The sequence below is a fragment of the Wasmannia auropunctata genome, unplaced genomic scaffold, assembly GCF_000956235.1.
Source record: "Wasmannia auropunctata unplaced genomic scaffold, wasmannia.A_1.0 LD336000.1, whole genome shotgun sequence".
In the NCBI taxonomy this organism is placed as follows: Eukaryota; Metazoa; Arthropoda; class Insecta; order Hymenoptera; family Formicidae; genus Wasmannia; species Wasmannia auropunctata.
Window position 1 is genome coordinate 4,993,115 of NW_012026890.1, and position 19,629 is coordinate 5,012,743.

Below are 19,629 nucleotides of genomic sequence, written 5' to 3' on the forward strand. Positions count from 1 at the left end.
ATTTTCATATAACTTTTATTGTTCAGACATCAAAAATATAGATTATATAAATTGATAGATTTTATAATATTTTATATTTAACGAGAATTGATAATTAATTGATGATGTTTTTATGCAGGATAACGAACTGAAGGTGATTGAATGTAACGCACGAGTATCCAGATCTTTCCCTTTCGTCTCAAAAACTTTAGATCACGATTTCGTTGCGACGGCAACTCGTTTAATCATTGGCGAAACGATTGAACCTGTAGACGTTTTAGCTGGCTGTGGAAAAGTTGGAATAAAAGTACCTCAGTTTTCCTTTTCTCGTCTTGCAGGTAAAAACATTAGTTTTATATAGAATTTACGAGAAATTTATATTTAAATGTGAATAATAGACGCTGCATGCAAGTTTCTCAATTATTTAATATTTTTAAATCTATTCCCTTTTTTTGTACAATTAATTTTGCTTTTATTCTTCTTTAGATCGTATAAACTTGAATTTGAAATAGAAATCTTGCTTAAAGTTTAGAATGTTATTATAGACATTATTAGATTAATTAGTTAATAATATAATTTAAAAAATTGTTTAAATACTGACACTATACTGATTTAATTGAAGGCGCTGATGTAACGTTGGGTGTTGAGATGGTATCTACCGGAGAAGTGGCTTGTTTCGGCGAGAATCGTTTCGAGGCGTACCTAAAAGGCATGCTGAGCACCGGTTTTCATATGCCTCAAAGGGGCATATTGCTCTCCGTAGGCAGTTTTAAGGTGATTACATTGTGAAAGTTTTACATAAATGTTATGTTTTACTATAATACTATTATAATGCCTCACAAGAAGCAAAGTATTATTTTAGACATTTCATACAATTTGAAAATTAAAAATCTATAATATTGATTCTTCGTATTATTTGCCACGCAAAACTGTTACTATTTGATTTTAAAAAAAGCAGATTGCGATGATTTAAGATCTTTAAAAAAATTTAATTTTCTCAATAAAATGTATGTGTAAATGTATGATATACAAATGATGGACTTGCTTTTAGCATAAAATGGAGTTACTGGGGTCCATCAGAAATCTTAAGAACATGGGATACAAGTTGTATGCGAGCATGGGTACCGCCGATTTTTATACCGAGCATGGCATCGAGGTAAGTGAAAAAAATTTATTGCCATTGGTTTTATATATAGTTTTCAATATAATATTTAATTGTCATTTGCATGATCACGTATATGGAAAGAATTATTTACACATAATATTTACAAGAATGATTAAAAGAAGGAAGTATTTATGAGAAACATACGTCGGTTAAATTTGTTGGATTTTTACAATTTGAATTTGTAACATGATGAAGTATAACACATAATTTTGTAGCATGAATATTTCACCGAAGAGATATCGCATTTAATCGTGATAAAATAAGGGAGTTAATAAACGTATAATAGATACGAAGATAATGAGATTAACGATAACGAAATAATGAAAGATAGTGGGAGTTATGAAATCGCGCGTTAGATTCGTAAATTTCGTCGGCGAAGGACACGAGATGTTCAAAAAGACAAATGTATGTGTGTCATGAGATAAAAAAAATTAATCGACTTCTTTAAATTAAAAATATTTCTTAATAAATTTCTAATAAAAGATTATCTTCTGCAATACGTAATCTGGCAACGCGATTTATTAGGCTAAGACACTATCGTATGTGTGTTACGATGACATCGGTTACAAAACCTGACTGCAGCGCGCTTAACTATTTTCATAAATTATTTTAGCTATTAAATTATAATCACGCTATACGTGTGTGTATGTTCGCTCTTGCATAACGCGATGATCGAATATCGACAATTCGCAAGCATGCGATAAGCACGCTCAGTCTTCCTCGATTACTTACTAAATTAATTATCGACCACTCTTGAAGTGTAACAATAAATACCATTCTGATTTGCTTCGAGCGTAATCGTTGAATGCGAAGATTTGTTTCCACTTTGCTTCGTTTTTCTCGACAGATCATCTCCACGTCCATTATTCCTAAATGCACGTATCATATATACGTCGCGTCGTTTAGATTGTCCGCTAGAGAAATCACTTTCTCTATTGCACTCGAGGCCGAGTCATCACCCTGATCCCTCGATATAGGCTTTCTCGAAGTGTAAGGACCCTCGTCCTCGCTCGTAATCGCGCTTGCGGTGTCCACTCGCGCGTTTCCCTCACTCGCTAATCCTATCTCGGGGGTAATTGTTTTCGCGACGGTATTCGTGCGATCTTCATGACTAGATTGCGGTTGCTCGTCCTTTGGCAGTTTTACGACCTCAGCGAATTGTCGCGTAAAACGATCTTTCATGGTGCCGCTGAATATGGGCTCTACTATATTCCTCTTGGGCGTCTCCGGCGGCTCGTTTTGCGATCTCGTCGCCAAGTTCATCGTCGGTTTCATCCTCAGAGTGTGGATCTTCTTGCGATAGGCTATAGCGTCGTCCTTGTACCTGATCATCTCCGATAGAATGATCGACAATCGATCCGCTTGATTGAGATAAACGTCTTTCTGCTGATAAGCCCGATACTTGTGACAGCACTCGGCCATTTTAATAAAGTGCGTGACGAAGAAGTCCAACAGAGCGGCCAGCCTTAGATCTCCCAGTTCGGCGCACCGTTCCTAAAAAAAAGCAAGAAGAAACGAGATGGAAATATGAGTTAGCCATGACTCTTGATCCGCTAATCGCGAGGAAACGCGAGATAAGATTAGATTCGGGGAAAGTCATAAAGCATCGATCATGAATTGACTTCGCGCCTTTCGCGTTTCTGGCACAATCAGTTACGATAGTAACTGTATCGCGCTGGATTGCTCATTACGAAGGCCGTTCGAATCTTATCGCTTGAGGAACTCACCGAAATCTCGACGATAGAATCCGTGGCCTTGCGCGGGGTGATCAGCGTTCTACTTGTGGCCGTTGACGTGCTGTAGTTTTGCGAATTCTTCTTTCGCGCCTTATTCCAGAATCCACCGGATTTGTTGTAGATCTCGTCTCTGTAGAACTCGTCGAGCCTCGTCGACGACAGATACCTGTCCTCCAGCGCCGGATTCATGGCCAGCCACGGCCTCACCGTCAGTATGTTGAACAGCTTCGTGAAGTTCAATCGCGGAAAAAACTTGTTGCTATACTTGATGTTCTCCATCGCGTGGAACACGTACATGACGGGATTCTCGATTATCCTCTTCAGTTGCTTCTGGCTGTGCAATAGATAGTCGGCGGGTACTTTACTAAACACGTTTTTGTCGCGTAGGAAATAGTCCGGTAGATTCGGTTCGGTTTGACTGAGGCACCGATAGAGGCTGTCCAGCAGCTTGATCAGGCACTCGCCGGTCCGATTGTCGGGCCACTTGGAGGGTCGGTCGTTTTCTTCGATCAACCAGAACAGCTTATTTCTAATGTGAGAGGTTGTTAAGCCAGTCGTCGTGTCCAGGATCGGTCTTAAGAAGGTCTTGTGGATCATCAGCGCGATCAGGTACACATGCACTTGCGAGCGCGTCATGCAGGTCTCCAGATATCGCTCCGCGGCTGGGAACGCCAGTCGCCACTCGATCTCCCGGTGAACTCTATTCCTGGGGTTTTGATGCCAAGACAATTCCTTCGACTGGAGACCCCTCTTCCTCAGCAGAGAGTCTTCGGGCACCACGTAGCAGCCAAAATCCTTCACTTTGTTGATATCGTTGTCGTCAGGCCAGGTGCTCCTCGGCCTGTCCAGCCATTCCTGGGCGTATTCCGGCCACTGCAGCCATATCGTTGGCGAGATCTCGTAGGACTCGATCCTGTGCAGTCGAGAATTGTAGGACGAATCGATCACCTTGTCGCAGTAGATAACCGACTCCTCCACGTGATTCAGATCTTCCGGTTGGAAACCGAGCGGCTTCGCCAACTGGTCCACGAAGAGGTCGACGAAGTAGCTCATGAATACCTTACTGCTGGTATAAAGAACGTCGCAGTCATACTGTCTGTCGACCATCATAAGGCGAAGCTGCTTGCTGTTCTGCGGCTTCCTCTCCCGTCGCAACATGTAGATCTTGCCATCATTGTTGATCCTCACCTTCTTGAAACACTGCGTCGGAATCATCGCGTTCGAATAGATCTTCGTCGACGCATTCACGGTGTTCTCGTTGTGATTCACGTTACAAGTTGCTTGAACGTTGGATTTTGGCAGAGTTTGGTAACTCCAGTCGCTGTCGCTGTCGCAAGCTCCGGATCGGTAGCCGGAACTCGAGCTGCTTGCTGGCGTGTGGACTTTCTGTTTCGCCATGACGGATCGAGGATAATAACGTTGGTAACTCCCTTTCCTGGCCTCCAATTCGTTCCTCGACCGCACTCTCTTGCCTTGACTCCTCCGGTCCTCCGTCGATGACATGTGCTCGCAGTCAGACTCGATCTTGATGTCATGATTGGATCGGGTTCCGTAAATATTTTTGCGGGAAAGGGATATTTGGTCTTCGTATATCGTCTCGTCGTCATGTAAATTAGGCAGAGATCTAACGTTGAAAATTGTAGAGGTCTGAATATCTCTCTTTCTAATGTGACGCGAAAGCATCATGTTCGAATTACGACCATAAATGCTCTCGCCGTCGCCGTCGTATATCTCGTCGTCATCCGCTATAGAAGAAGGATCGATATCCTCTTCTTTGCAAGAGTTCCTTACATACGGCATTTCATCGAGACGTCGCAACCACACGTATCCTATCGACAGAATATTCGTGATTTTAGCTGAATGCTGCTGAATTTATTTAAGATTTTTCTTATAAAAATATCATTAACACAATCTCTTTTTTTAGTAAATTAAAATTCAGTTTTAACTCTTATCCAATTTTATTAAATTTTGAATATTATAGTTTATATAAAAATTTGAAAAATAAATTGTTATAGAAAATTAATATATTTATACAGAAATAATTTTTAAATTTTGAATTCTTTTTCAAATTAAATTATGGAATAAAGTTTTATATTACATATTTTGTATTTAAAACTTATTTCGCGAAAAGTCTTAAAATTCTAAACAGAATTTTTCTACAATTCAAAAATTATTGATTCTTGTTAAAAACAAATTTACTTCAAATCGAGCCGAGAACACATTGTGAAAAGAAGCAAGAACAGCTTGAGATACTTTATGAGTTGAAGAGGAGTTTACTCACCGGGATGTTCACTTGGTTGCACCATCATGTTATACGTAATCCCATTGTTTAGACTACTATACTCTGATTGATAATGTTGCTCTGTAATTTCGATATTGTCATGCACAACATAAATGCGGACGGGCTGCAGCGGTTCGATAATGAGATCACCGGTCTGTCTCTTCGAAGTGAAGGCAATGTTATGCGAGATATGCTCTTGAAGAATGTCCGGCAATAGAACGTGCTTTTGAGATGGTAGCACCTTATTTAATTCACTTTCGTAAGTTGATGTCAAAGTCTCGTTAATTTGAATTATGTCTCTGTAAAAATAGTTTTCCGACAGTTAGTTTTACGTAATCATCATCAGAACATCTAATTATATTTATACGGTATATATGCGCTTTACTGAACTTTTCTTCGAATTATATTCGCATTATTACAATTAATAAAAACAAATGTGTAAAAGTAAAAATAAATATTTAAGAGATCTTTTAAAAATAATTATTAACATAATAATACGAGAAAAATAATAAAAATATAAAATTTAATGTATTATAATGAACTTTAATTATCTTAAAAATATTGAATATATATTTAACAAATTTTTTAAAATAATTTTTTTTATTATAATGACTAATATAAGTAATGCTGTAATCTGTAGATCTTTATTGCAAATAAAAAATAATTCTTTGTCTTGGAAGTGCCATTATCGTGTCAAGGGGATTTATTATGTTGCAACTTGAAAAGTATAAACAATGTGAAGAATTTATATGCTACACGTCCTCGAACCACTGATAAACGTTGAAGAATATTTTTCATATGTAGTGAGGATTTGCAGATTAGATTAAATAAAAATAAATGATATTGATACTTCTTAAAACAGTACGTAATCAGCGAAATAATTCCCGAATTCCAATAAATTGTTAGCAATGTACGGATGATACACAAATAATACACAAATACACATATTACAAATAAAATGTCCTCTATTATCATCCTCTATAAATGAATCGACACTAGTTTCACTGTTACACTTTTTCTAATTTGGTAATTGCATAATGATTTAGATATGCAAATATTTATTTAATGACACTAATTGTAAGCTTCACCATTTCGAATAAGCTTTATTATCGAGATCATTTGTTAATATACTAATAGCAGCTGAATATTATATCCCACTTTACAAATTCCCTTTACACTCTCGACAGCAACTATTATTATTTCGCAACTGCAACGAATCACCGTGCAAAAAAGCATTGGAACGGGAGTTTGCTTACTCCTCGTAATTCTCGAAGAACTGGATACACATCATGAGATTGTTTAGGATGAAACTGTTGGGATCGTTCGCGATGGCCATCTTCAACTGCGCCAATTCCATGTCCTCATACTCGTCCACCTGTTTGTTGACTGCATTTCTTGACTTGGATCTGTGGTTATTCTTCTTTCCCGGTTGGGTATTACTCTTTTTTATCGAGTTCACGATTCCCATTGTCCCTTTTCGTTTAATGACATAACAAAATGTACACACACGAGAGAGACAGAGAGCGAAAGAGAGAGAGATAGAGAGAGACGGCCACGTGGAGTGTCCCCACGTGGAGAGTGTCCCCACGCGTCCTCAGGATCACAGGTCACGGTGCACTGTAAACTACTCCGCTCACTATAGATCACCGGTGCACTCCTTCATTCTAGTTTCAAGGTCAGCGGAAACTGGGACACAGCATTGTGCGTGCGCGCGTGAGGACACGTAGATGACCGGTGAGGCAGTAGTCCTCTCGCGGGTGTCGGGGTCGATAAATAGCTATCACGTTATCGAGCACGGGCGCTTTTAATCGGCCACATACTATTGGGCATTGGACAAACAAGCCCGAATATGTGTGAAAGATCGCGCTGGCGTCGGATCAGATAAAGCTTTCCGGTATTCCACTCCGAATTTGCCAATCGCCAGTGTCCAGCAGTTTCGTACACTTCACTTATCGTGGGGTGGATCATACGAGATCAAAGAATTACGGTGAATGTTGAAATAAAAAGAAATTTACATTAAAAGACAAATTACAACTAGTCCTCTTTAAAATACTCTCCCTCGTCTCTAATACACTTATCCCTTCATTCTTGCTACGGGAAGTCCTCTTTCATAAGTGTCTTTAGTTGCGCTGTCGTAGCTGCCTCGATGTCTGGAATTAATTCAAAAGGTTTACCATTCATGGTCATTTTAATTTTGGGAAAAAGTCAGAAGTCGCAAGATGCCAAATCCGAATACGGATGAGGACCGTAACGTTTTTATTTAACAGAAATAATTGCCGTATCAAAAGCGATGTGTGACACGGAGCGTTATCATGATGGAGGATGAAACCATTTGCCCATTTCTCAGATCTTTTTCTACGTACATTCTTTGTTTCTTAAACGCTCTAATAAGCTTTTATAATACCTGAGTTTACCCTGAATATTAATCTAATCAGTTTGAATTCAAGACATTGAGGCAGCTACAACGCAACTAAAGGCACTTATGAAATAGGATTTCCAGTTTTTTAGCACGTGATATGAACAATGGGATAAGTGTATTAGAAGCGAAGGAGAGTATTTTAAGAGAACTAATTTAATTGTTAATTAATGTAATTTGTCTTTTAATGTAATAAGTTCCTTTTATTTCAACATTCACCGTATTTTTTATCACATCTTGTATATAATTATTGATACAAATAGGTGTATCAGCCGTAAAAGTACAATATATGTAGCAACTTTCAATTATTTCTTTCATTCTTTCAATGTTTTCTTTTCTTCTTTAGTTATTTCCTAGATCTGATCATCGTGTCTATTAAGCCTTGACCAAACAAATAAATTTTATCAGTAATGCCGTGTTTTATTTTCTCAATAATGCCTACTAACCTATTAATAATAGTGTACGTTTACCATAAATAGATAACTTTTATGACAAGGATAACTATATACGATGCAAAACATTAATGAAAAGACTAAAAATATGTGTTAGTCTTGTACAAGTAGCAAGTGACAATTATTACAAAAAAAGGAAGTTATTGATATAATGATTAAGTTACGGTAACATCGTGGATTATCTGATGTAATCTTTGATTATTTGATGCAATCTTTGATTATTTCATGTTCTCTCTAACCATATGTAATCATTTTTTCTATTATTCTACCTAATATACGTGCAAGAGATTGCAGAAAATATTGTCGCAATATAGCTGCCTCCGTTCGATATAGGAAAGCTCTTTATTAATGTCATTATAATAAAGTTATTAATCTAAATAATCCTCGCGAGTTATCGTACATAGACCCGCATCTATTTATCTGCGGTCTTCTCTTGAAACGCAATCGAATTTCGTGGTATCGCGCTTCGTGCAGGACCACGATTATAACGTTTAATTCGTCTACTGACGTCACATACGCCAATATTGCGAATAAAAATTGCTGTCGTTTATCTAATCTGTGCGTAAAGCCTTTATCGAGGCAATTCGGAAAATTGCAAATTGATTTCGGAGCATTGCGATGCACGGTTAAGAATCGTTATTGTCTTTCGACGTATATCTTCGATTGTCCTAAAAACGATCAGCAAATTTACTCTTTGAAAAAATGAGAAAAGATATCAATCGTAACTCGTTCAAGGCCTTGTTCAAAATATTTCGATAAACCAATGCCAGTAATCTCCACCGATCAATATCTACTTGACAATCGCGGCCCACAGTGGTGCGGAAATTAAATAGCATCTGAAATTTTTTAAATTTCCGCACGAGATATCCAAATATATGTATCTGCATAATCTCAAATTGTTAATTAGTTCCAAAAGTCATGACAAAGGCATTTTAAATAATATTCTATGATTTTGAATTTTAAAAATACATATACTGGAAATTTAATACATGCAGTTTCTTCGGGAAGTGTTGTGTATAAAATAGACATTTACATTTTTTAAACAAGTTTTTAAAAATATTTATATATGTTATAAACAAAAAACTAATGAAAAATTTGCACAATAACCTAGGATTAAATATTAAATTTTTTTGCATATTTACTATTTTTTGTTCTGTTACATTAAAGTAGACCGCATTTAGGCACCGCTGAGGCATCAAATCGCGTAACATTTAACAGCTAAATATGCAAACAAGACTAGTAGTAAGTGGTGATTATCAAAACGATAACATCCATCTTTGGAATGTTATATCTAGTAAACATTTTAAGATTTATTTGTGCGTAATATACTTACATATAATATACATTCTCTTCAATGAACAAAGTGCAACAGAAAAGACAATGCACGTAGAATTAAATATCTTAAAGTTTAGTATTAAAATATGAAAAAGCCGCTATAATACGAACATTACATAAGCAAGTTAGATAATATTTATTAAAAATACAATTGATAGAAGACATAGTCTATAATAAATATTAATCTTGATTTCCCCAAAAAAATTTCTTCAATATTTTTATTTTTATTTTTTACTGATATACACGTATACGTATTAATATATACTATTTGCTATTTTTATTTACATTTTGTGTAAAATTGTACTTAAATTAATGCACTTTTTTATCAGATATCATCTCTTGCTTTTACTACAGATTTTGAACTCATAATTGTATATAATTGTTGTAACTTTACTATTATGTCTCGCAACAAATTTTACAATGTAGGTGGAACCGGTGCAATGGACATTCGAGAACATCGCCGTGAACGAGGATTCCAGCCCGAGCCAACTTCGGCACCTTGCTGACTTCTTATCGAAAAAGCAATTCGACCTTGTGATCAATCTGCCGATGAGAAACGGCGGGGCTCGGCGTGTTTCCAACTTCATGACGCATGGTTACCGGACGAGAAGACTAGCGGTCGATTATTCCGTGCCTTTGATCACGGATGTTAAATGCGCGAAGCTTTTGGTTGAAGTGAGTATATTCAGATTTTCGAAAATTTGCAAAACGATTTAAATAAGAACAACGTGTGATAGACGTATTACAAAATAAATTTTACTTCAAGAAATAATTTCATTATATGAATATAATTAAAATAAGCTTACGTGACGTTACTTTCTCTTTTAAAACTACATTTTTATATCTCTCCACGTCAGTGATCAAAGATCGTTTCTGATAAACAAGATTATTACTCACTCTTATTCGTAACATTTTGTCATATTGTTGATAAGGCATTTTAGGTGCAAAGCTCACTTCAGAACCTATATATTTTAAAACAATATATTTTATAACAGAATCTTAATTTTCTTAAAATATACTATTTTAGAATTTACGTGACAAAAAAAATATTTTCTAATTAAAGGGCAAAGTTCATTTTACAACCTATATATATTCGAAATGCTAATCCTTCTATGTTAATGTTGTTAAAAAATTATCGAGATTTTTAGCAAAAATATCATGTATTATCACATCAATTATATAGAAATAATATTTATATTTAATTAAAATTGCGATATAAGTTTATTTAAATAAACAAAATTTTTTATTAAAAATTATAGAGAAAATTATTTAAAATAATTGTTTAAAAAATGTTAGTAAGTTTTGTTGAGTTACATTTTTTTATGATTAAACGTATATCTAGTTGTCGATACCATGCGTCGAAATAGATAACATTAATATTTAATATACCAAATTACTTCATTGATAAGATATCAGAAAATACTCTAATATACAGTTCCTTTTATTAAAATATTATTCAGTTTCTTTTAAACTATTAATTATACTTATAAAAAAAGTAGTGAGATGTAATAATTAAACCTAATATAAAAAGCAGGCATTACAATTTTTAATTTTTTAATTGGGAAAATGTTAAAATATTAGAGAAGGTTTAATAATAGGTTGGTCTCTGAGTGTTACATGTAAAAGAATAAATTAAGAAATTAATAACAAAATAAGGAATTTTCCAAAAAAAAAACACTGAGTTTCTCAACGATTCTTATTATTGTTTACTAGATGCGCATTCTAACAATAACTTTTAAACTTGACACTTTTTGATATTGATCCAACAAAAAACATTTAAGCGACTTTTTACATTTACGACCATTTGCCTGTTGTTAAACTAACCACAGAAAGCTTTATCAAATCTGTCGGAAAAAATTTCCTTTATTACTCATTTTACTTCATGAATTTATCAATTAAAGTAAGTTATTTCAACAATTTCATTTCCTGTTCTCTCACAAATAAAGATTGCTTTCATTTATTATGTATTATTATTTATATATAACTTTACATACGAAAAAGCTTTTTAAGTTTTAACAAACGAACATATATAAACATTCAAATCACTAGTATAGTCAAAACGTTCCGTAATTATTTAAACTTATATAAATGATGAACACTTCTTCTTAACTATATTTTAGCTTGTGATCTTTTTTATTACTTTTTAAAATTGTTAATTTATTATTATAAATAATCTTTCATCAAAACAGACAATCGTCTTAATCATTTAAATGCATCACGATTATATTATACACGCGCAACTTTGTATCAATTATAAGATTATATATGTAGTTACAAATGACACAATAAATGAATAAAATAAATAATAATAACAATCTAACAATTGATATACTTTTTCTCTGTGTGTAGGCGTTAAGAATGGTTGGCGGGAAAGCCCCGCGTATGAAAACGCACACCGATTGCATGTCATCGCGCAAAATGATCAGATTACCCGGTCTTATCGATGTGCACGTACATACCCGCGATCCTGGAGCGGTCCACAAGGAGGACTTTGCCTCTTGCACCGCGGCAGCGCTCGCTGGCGGCATAACAACAATTTTTGCGATGCCCAATACCAATCCCGCGGTAGTGGATCACAAAACATTTGCGATCGCCAAAGCGGTAAGAAGAGATTCTTATATGTATAGAAATCTGAAACGATTAACAGCTGATTTTTCATGCATTTTTCATTCACTCATTGTTAACAAAAATGTAATCAAACTAAATTTGAATTGAAAATTAATTTGCTACATTTATACACAAATAAAGAGGCCAACAACCAGCAATTTGTTAGGGGTTTAAGAGTAATTTATTACATGTATGAATACAAATTATACGACTAAATGTTTCGACTTCACGGAGTCTTCTTCAGTAGTCGAAAAAAATGGTTACATATCATCAAGTATATTTTTTCGTTACATCATGATTCATGATCATATATACTAGATAAATTTTTCGATTAATCGCAGACATTCGATATCTATATCTCAATTAAACCAACTGTTGCTTTCATATGTTTGAATATTTTTTGACTTTTTTTATTTATTGCAAGCACACACAATTCAGTTTAATAAATCATTCATTAAATTAAATATTTGCAGCCATTATTCGCTTATAATATACTATAGGCGAGACAACAGTGATATATGTGTATATAAATTAATTAAAAAATGCTTCTGTAACATCTTAATTAATCTTCGAATAAGTAATAAATAGAAATTAAGCTATCGCACAATTACGAAGATCGATTGTTGCAATCAGCGAACCAGGCTTTAATATCGTGATATCGTATGATATAATAATAGCTGAAAAAATGATATTTTGTTTTATCATCAGTTCCAAATTCTTTTTGTGTTTAAAAAGCACACACGCGCACACACACACATGTACATATACGCACACATACGCGTATATATATTTACTTATCAGCGTACATCGTGATTTCTTATATAGATATTTTAAAGTTAACTATTTATTTCGCGCAATCTTCATTTATGTTTTATCTATTATCAATAAGATTTAACTAAATTTTTTAACCGTGTTTAAGGGTAATCTTAAATAATTTATTGTAATAAAATAACGAAGTATCGTTTGCTGTCTATTTGAATAGCAAGCTGCAGCTGGCTCACGATGCGACTATGCACTCTTCGCCGGTGCCTCATCGGACAATTACAATGATATACGGGAAATAGCACCGCACGTAGCCGCTCTGAAGATGTACCTGAACGAGACATTTACAACGCTTCGTCTCACTGATCTTACTGTTTGGATTAAGGTAAATGATTTGCACGCTTATGAAAAATATCGAACAGATTATAAATTACAGCTCTTTTGCTAACCTAGTTTATTTGTGAATTTATGAATTAATGTGCGTCTATATACAATCTATTAAAAATTAAGATTTTCAATAAAAAAAAAAGGTAAAAAAAGGTACCAAGTTCATGTGTTCGTTGTAAGAAAATTGTTCTGTGAAGTAATAATATTTTAATCAAAAAAAGAATCATAGAAAATAATTAACGTAATATTTATATTTTAAGTTATGTAATATATATGACCCCGTTTCCCTTTTGCAGCACTTCGAAAGCTGGCCGAAGAAATATCCTTTGTGCGTACACGCGGAAGGACAAACCACAGCTGCGGTGCTCCTGCTGGCGAGTTTGCACAGCAGGCCGATTCATGTGTGTCACGTAGCACGTAAAGAAGAAATACAAATCATTCGAGCTGCCAAAGAACATGTAAGTATCCTAACATTCCTAACAATATATATAATCAATAAAAAAAGAGTTGGTCAGGAAACTGAATTAATCGTATGCAGAATATTTATGTGGAAGACAGGAAGATTAATAATAGAAGACCAAAAAGAAATTAAAAGTCAATTTAAATAAATTCGGAATTCATGATAATTGAGGCGAGACAAAGTTTAAAAAGTGCTCTTACCTAGGCAGGACAAAAAGTCATGACGGCATCAAAATGACGTCAAAATGGTTATTAAGTCAGTTTTTTGATCAGTCACGGTTTATTTTAATGCCATTTTGATGTTATCTATTGTTTGGCTTGATCCAGGTAGAACATAAAAGTTAAATGATATCATAATGATGTCACGTATAAGTGACAAATAAAATCATATGATGACGTCCTTATGATATTGTTTGACTTCATAATAATATCATTATGACTTTCTCTTTTGTGCAGTTCTGCCTAGAGGTTTACATTATAAATTAAAGATATCTAAAAATATCGATTGTATGTGTTTATGTATTCTTACAGGGATTGGCGGTTACGTGCGAGGTGTGTCCGCACCACTTATTCCTTTGTCAGGATGATTTGGAGCGAATAGGCACCGGAAGAGGTCAAGTAAGGCCTTCTCTGGGAACAAGGGAGGACCAACAGGCGCTCTGGGATAATATGGACGTTATCGATTGTTTCGCGACCGATCACGGTACGTCAGCAAGCTTATCGCTATTTCAGGGACTTTAATTGTAAATGTAATTAAATTATAATAATACTAATAAACCTGGGAGACGGTCTTCGTCCAAAGTGCCGTCGACGACACTCAGACATGGCCCATTGTGTCTTAATTACATACTATAGTTTTTACAAAAATTCGCACTGTAATCACGTACGTACGGAATAAGTTCACTTCAATATCTCGAAACGATAACGTCCAGCGTTATTCTATGATTCGGAGATAAAAGGATGGGCGTCCCATGTTTATATAACAGCTACTTTGTTTGGCTTTTAAGTCATACAAGAGTATTCTTTTTGTCCCAAGGCGTGATATTATATCAGACAATTTGTAGTTGTTTAGAAATAATAAGCAATTAGTGTTCTGATAAAAACAAATGTTTTGATAATTCGCAAAAGATCACTACTTATTTTTATTTATGAATATTAAAGGATATTAAGTTTGAACGCGAGAAATCGCACAATCATACGCTTATCTTAGGTATAATTCGCACGTTTTTTTTTAATAAGACATCAATTTGTGTGCATTGTAAAGCCCCACACACCGTGCAAGAGAAGTCTTCCGAGAAACCGCCGCCAGGATTTCCCGGCTTGGAAACTATGTTACCGTTGTTACTGAACGCCGTGCATGAAGGAAGGCTGACTATGGAGGTACTTTCTATTGAATTAGCTTACATAAATTTCGACGACGTTTGGCTGACGTAATGAGCATGGAATGCCGATAAGTACCTTGCTCGATAACGCGAAAATTACTCTCGAGAATGCGAATGTCATACACGTCATGCCGATCCTCACGTTTGTGCTTAACGTGATGTAAAGCAGAACATCTGAAAGAAGCTTATTGAGAAGAAGTCCCTCATTTAAATTTTGCGAAAACGATATAAATTATATTCTATATACTATTTTTCATAAGTTTTGGTACGGATATCGTCCATAACGCATGTGTTCTTTTTTGCAATAAATCGATGACTGAAGTAATTTTTAATTATTGAGAAATATTTCACTCTTGAAAGGAAATTCTGGAATTTCCAAAGTTTTTCTTAAACGCGAATTCATGTATACTTATCACTTCCATACAGATGAGCGCTATTGTCTGATAATAAATCTTCGAGATAAGTCTTCGAGTATCGCGTGAGGATCCACTCGTGGTAGTAAAAATGAAGAAAGTGTGCTTACTCGATTATTTTTAAAAATACTAGATAGTTTCAATTGCAAAGTAAATCTTATTAAAGCAATACCGTTCCTACTTTGAAAGGACGCTATTAATTATTTTATAATAAAAATATATGTATTTAAAATTTATTAACAAAGTTATATATAGGTATACATTGTATATTATCGGATATATTATTATATTAACAAAATAAAAATCTAAATACATTAATTGCTTATTGATTACAGGACATTATAGACAGATTGTATCGGAACCCCAAAAAAATCTTCAATATTCCCGATCAGCGTAACACATACATCGAGGTCGATTTGGACGACGAATGGATCATCCCGGAAGCGATGCCGTACAGCAAATCGAAATGGACACCTTTCACTGGCATGACGATTCGCGGTTCCGTGCACAGAGTGGTCCTAAGAGGCGAGATTGCTTTCATCGAGGGACAAGTACTAGTAAATCCTGGATTCGGTCAAGACATCAGGGATATACAATATAATGCGAAGGCTCAAGCAACGCTCCACGCGTCGACAGCGTCCAATCAGCTCGCAGATATCGTCAATAAATCATTGTCACTAGACAGTCTCCTGTCGCCGAACTACGAAAAATCTAATATACACATCGAAGTGCACGAAGACGATCAAATTGGTACGCTAATGCAAATACAAATTAAATAATTATTCTGCACTGCTAAATAACACGCGAGATCTTTTTCTCTCCTTTAAAATAATTTTATTACTGAAGTGCAATCCTGTTCAATTGCGATAAAATCAAGATTAAGTTAAGATATTTGGAGAGACAAGGTCAAGATTGACAGATATATTATATTTGCGAATAATTCACGAATTGAATGCCTCACGAATGTCACTTTTCACATTGCGTATCTTGCTATTGCAAAAATAAAATAATTCGTAACTTTCTATCGCGTATAAATAAGATATTTAAAAAAAATTAATTTATGTTCTATTCCGTCAGAGTTCACGCATCTCTTGCAACCGGCATCGCACAAGTCGAGCGTCCACTTCGCGCCGTACACAGACGCCGACAAGGAACATTCCAAGGCACTGCTCTCTCAAAGAACTGTCTCACCGTTGCCTATCAGCAATGTCACTAGATACAAAAGTGACAGTAATCCGAATCTACTTATGACTGCCGTCGCATCGATTCCAACTGTCCATACAGGCAACAGTCTAGTCGGACATCACGTGCTTACCGTGGATATCTTTAACAAAGACATACTAAAGAATATATTCCACTTAGCGGAAACTTTCCGACATGAAATCAGGAAGGAACGACCCTTAGATCATGTTTTAAAGGTAACTAATTAAAGATTATATAGAGCTTCTTTTGCGAACGATTTAAAAATATATAGAAGCGTTATAAAATTCAAGAGTTTTATGTTGGTCACGAATTTTTAAATAACACACAAAACTACCGCTTAGTTTTCTTAGTTAAAAATATTAAGTGTAATGTATGATTAAGGGGAAGATCATGGCTTCCATCTTCTACGAAGTTAGCACGAGAACATCGTGCAGCTTCGCTGCCGCAATGGAACGTCTCGGTGGTCGCGTAATATACATGGATGGTTCTACGTCATCGGTGAAAAAGGGCGAAACCTTAGAAGGTTTGTAGAGATTTTCTTCGCATAAAAAAAGTACGATTGTTCAAAAATATATTGGAGTGAAAAGTACTCCTGAAATACTGAAAAGAACTTTTATTCGAATAAATCTCTAAAAAAAATGCTTGATTATTTTGTAATCTTCCGTCGGATATCCAATAAGTTATTGAATTATTATTTTTAGATTCGGTAACAGTTATGGCAGGATATGCAGATGTGGTGGTACTCAGACATTCAGCGCCGGGTGCGGCTGCTGTAAGTAAAAGAAGTTATATATAAAAAGATAATTTATTTAATTTATGTAACAGTGATGATAATGCTCTTTTTTATTTTTACAATTTTTAATTTTATTTTTAGAAACTTATCTTACTTTGTCTTCTTTATCAAAGCAAATAGTGTGATAATGTTGACTTCTTGCTCTTTATGAGATTCTTCAAGTAAAAATTAAAAAAATACGAAAAAATCTTTTATATGTCCATATCTTTCCTAATCTTATGCGCTAATAAAAATTTACAGAGGGTAGCGCAGCATTGTAGGAAACCAGTATTGAATGCCGGTGATGGAACCGGCGAACATCCGACACAAGCGTTGCTCGACATTTTCACAATCAGAGACGAATTCGGAACCGTGAATGGTCTTACGATCACCATGGTCGGAGATTTAAAGCACGGCAGAACCGTCCATTCCCTTGCAAGGTTAGTACGACAAAGAAATTTCGCTCGTTTAAGACAATTAATAAAAAAGAAAATACGGAAATATCGCTTATAAAATATTCTACGAAAAAAATGGCTGAACAAATTTTTCAATAGCTGTTAAGGCTGCAATTTTTGAAATAATAAATTTTAAATAATATAACTGACGAATGTACACATGTACACAGTGTTTCTAAATTTAGATACAGTCCACGATACATTATGGAAAGTGCAATTGATAATCTTAAAGATATATGCAAAATATTCTATTTTAACAAAAATACGCAATATATGAAAATTATAATTTGTGCAAAGACATATTTTGAAAAACTTAGCGTTTTTAGATGTTTTTATTGAAAGGAAATAAGTTTCAAATTAAAAATAAATTATAAATTTTCAAGTATGTTATGATATTTCTAACTGACAATAAAAATCGAATTTAATTTTAAATGATGAGACAAGGTTAATTCATATAATTCGTAAACACTTTAAAATTAATTTCGGTTGCGAGCAATTGAAATATACGACAGTTTTATTGAAGTCAAGGCGAAGTCATTCCTTTCTTTCTTTTCTTATTGAAGTCAAGGCAAAGTCATTCTTTTCCGTAATACATTTATTGAATTATAATGCAGGCTACTGACCCTGTACAACGTAGAACTTCGCTACGTTAATCCACCTGGCCTGGACATGCCGAATCATGTCATTAATTACGTGGCCGAACGTGGTATCCCGCAAGATAAGTTCTCGACTTTGGAAGAGGCATTGCCCGATACCGACGTGCTTTATATGACGCGAATACAAAGCGAGCGTTTCGCCACGCAAGAGCAGTATAATAAGGTGGGTCTTTTAGTTTTTACTCAATAAGCATTGAATCTATAAAAAGAGCAAGTGCGTTCTGTTACGTATATTTGTCTTTTCAGTGTGAAACCCAATATAAACTACGTTTTTAATAATTAATGTATGGCATTTTTGTTAAAAATTATTAACATTAATCATCCAAAATTATTTAAGATTATTAAAATTATTGAGATTAATTATTGATGCTCATGAAGCTAGATGTATATCATTTTACTTCGAATCATGCTTTTTACTTATTCAATATCTGGTTTTAAATTAATTCTACGTAACATATTATATTAAAAAGGAAAAATCATTATATGTACGACAGATGTGCGGACTCTTCATAGTAACCCCGCAGTTGATGTCTCGCGCGAAAAGAAAAATGGCGGTAATGCACCCTCTACCGCGTGTCTTTGAGATAAGCAAGGAATTCGATACCGATCCGCGAGCGGCTTACTTCCGGCAGGCAGAAAACGGGGTCTACGTGCGTATGGCATTGCTGGCCATGGTCCTTGGACGTATTCGATTTGACCGTCATGGCCACCCGTCGTACCCGCCTGTAGATCAAGGTACTTTTTGAAGAAGGTCACCGACATAATACGCCAAGGAAAACACTCACTTGCCATTTTTGTTGTGATGCGAGAGCCAAGCCACATGAATATCTTTCAAGCATTTCCATGAAGAGCTTATTGTTAGTAAATAGATTCGTAAAAAAAGTACAAACTAAAGCATGAGACATATTTGATTAATTGTCCGACAAACATTTTCTTAATGCGATTTCCATTTTTAGGTACTTTTTATTAAAGTAATTTAGTTAAGTATTTTTTATATAAGGGAAGGGGGGACAAATAGTGATTTTTTCCTCTCTCCCCTACAAGCTAATTTCAAGTTTACAAGATATGATTTTTCACTAAAAGAATACTTTCCACTTTCAAATATACAAAAAACTTAATTAGAGTTTCCATAAGTTATGTATTCGGGCTAGATTTTCATAAAAACTGAA

General features: G+C 34.8%; 2 protein-coding genes across 2 annotated transcripts in view; one reads left to right on the top strand and one right to left on the bottom strand.

The window, feature by feature from the left end:
- Window positions 1-19,554, top strand: part of LOC105453423 (CAD protein) — a 28,283-nt gene extending 8,729 nt beyond the window's left edge. The window contains exons 11-26 of the mRNA XM_011695381.1: window positions 119-317; window positions 602-753; window positions 1,031-1,135; window positions 9,791-10,039; window positions 11,714-11,965; window positions 12,954-13,118; window positions 13,417-13,578; window positions 14,111-14,282; window positions 14,844-14,959; window positions 15,710-16,124; window positions 16,452-16,792; window positions 16,959-17,100; window positions 17,279-17,349; window positions 17,611-17,789; window positions 18,419-18,623; window positions 18,955-19,554. Coding sequence (XP_011693683.1) covers window positions 119-317; window positions 602-753; window positions 1,031-1,135; window positions 9,791-10,039; window positions 11,714-11,965; window positions 12,954-13,118; window positions 13,417-13,578; window positions 14,111-14,282; window positions 14,844-14,959; window positions 15,710-16,124; window positions 16,452-16,792; window positions 16,959-17,100; window positions 17,279-17,349; window positions 17,611-17,789; window positions 18,419-18,623; window positions 18,955-19,206 — 3,177 coding nt within the window. The 3' untranslated portion in view covers window positions 19,207-19,554. The remainder of the gene's footprint in view (window positions 1-118; window positions 318-601; window positions 754-1,030; window positions 1,136-9,790; window positions 10,040-11,713; window positions 11,966-12,953; window positions 13,119-13,416; window positions 13,579-14,110; window positions 14,283-14,843; window positions 14,960-15,709; window positions 16,125-16,451; window positions 16,793-16,958; window positions 17,101-17,278; window positions 17,350-17,610; window positions 17,790-18,418; window positions 18,624-18,954) is intronic.
- Window positions 1,137-6,978, bottom strand: LOC105453422. Its single transcript, XM_011695380.1, has 4 exons — window positions 6,418-6,978; window positions 5,162-5,460; window positions 2,872-4,709; window positions 1,137-2,638 (listed from the first exon to the last, which is right to left on the bottom strand). Exons 1-4 carry the CDS (start codon window positions 6,627-6,629, stop codon window positions 2,027-2,029), a joined length of 2,961 nt encoding a protein of 986 aa, XP_011693682.1. The 5' UTR covers window positions 6,630-6,978; the 3' UTR covers window positions 1,137-2,026.
- Window positions 19,555-19,629: the final 75 nt, after the last annotated feature.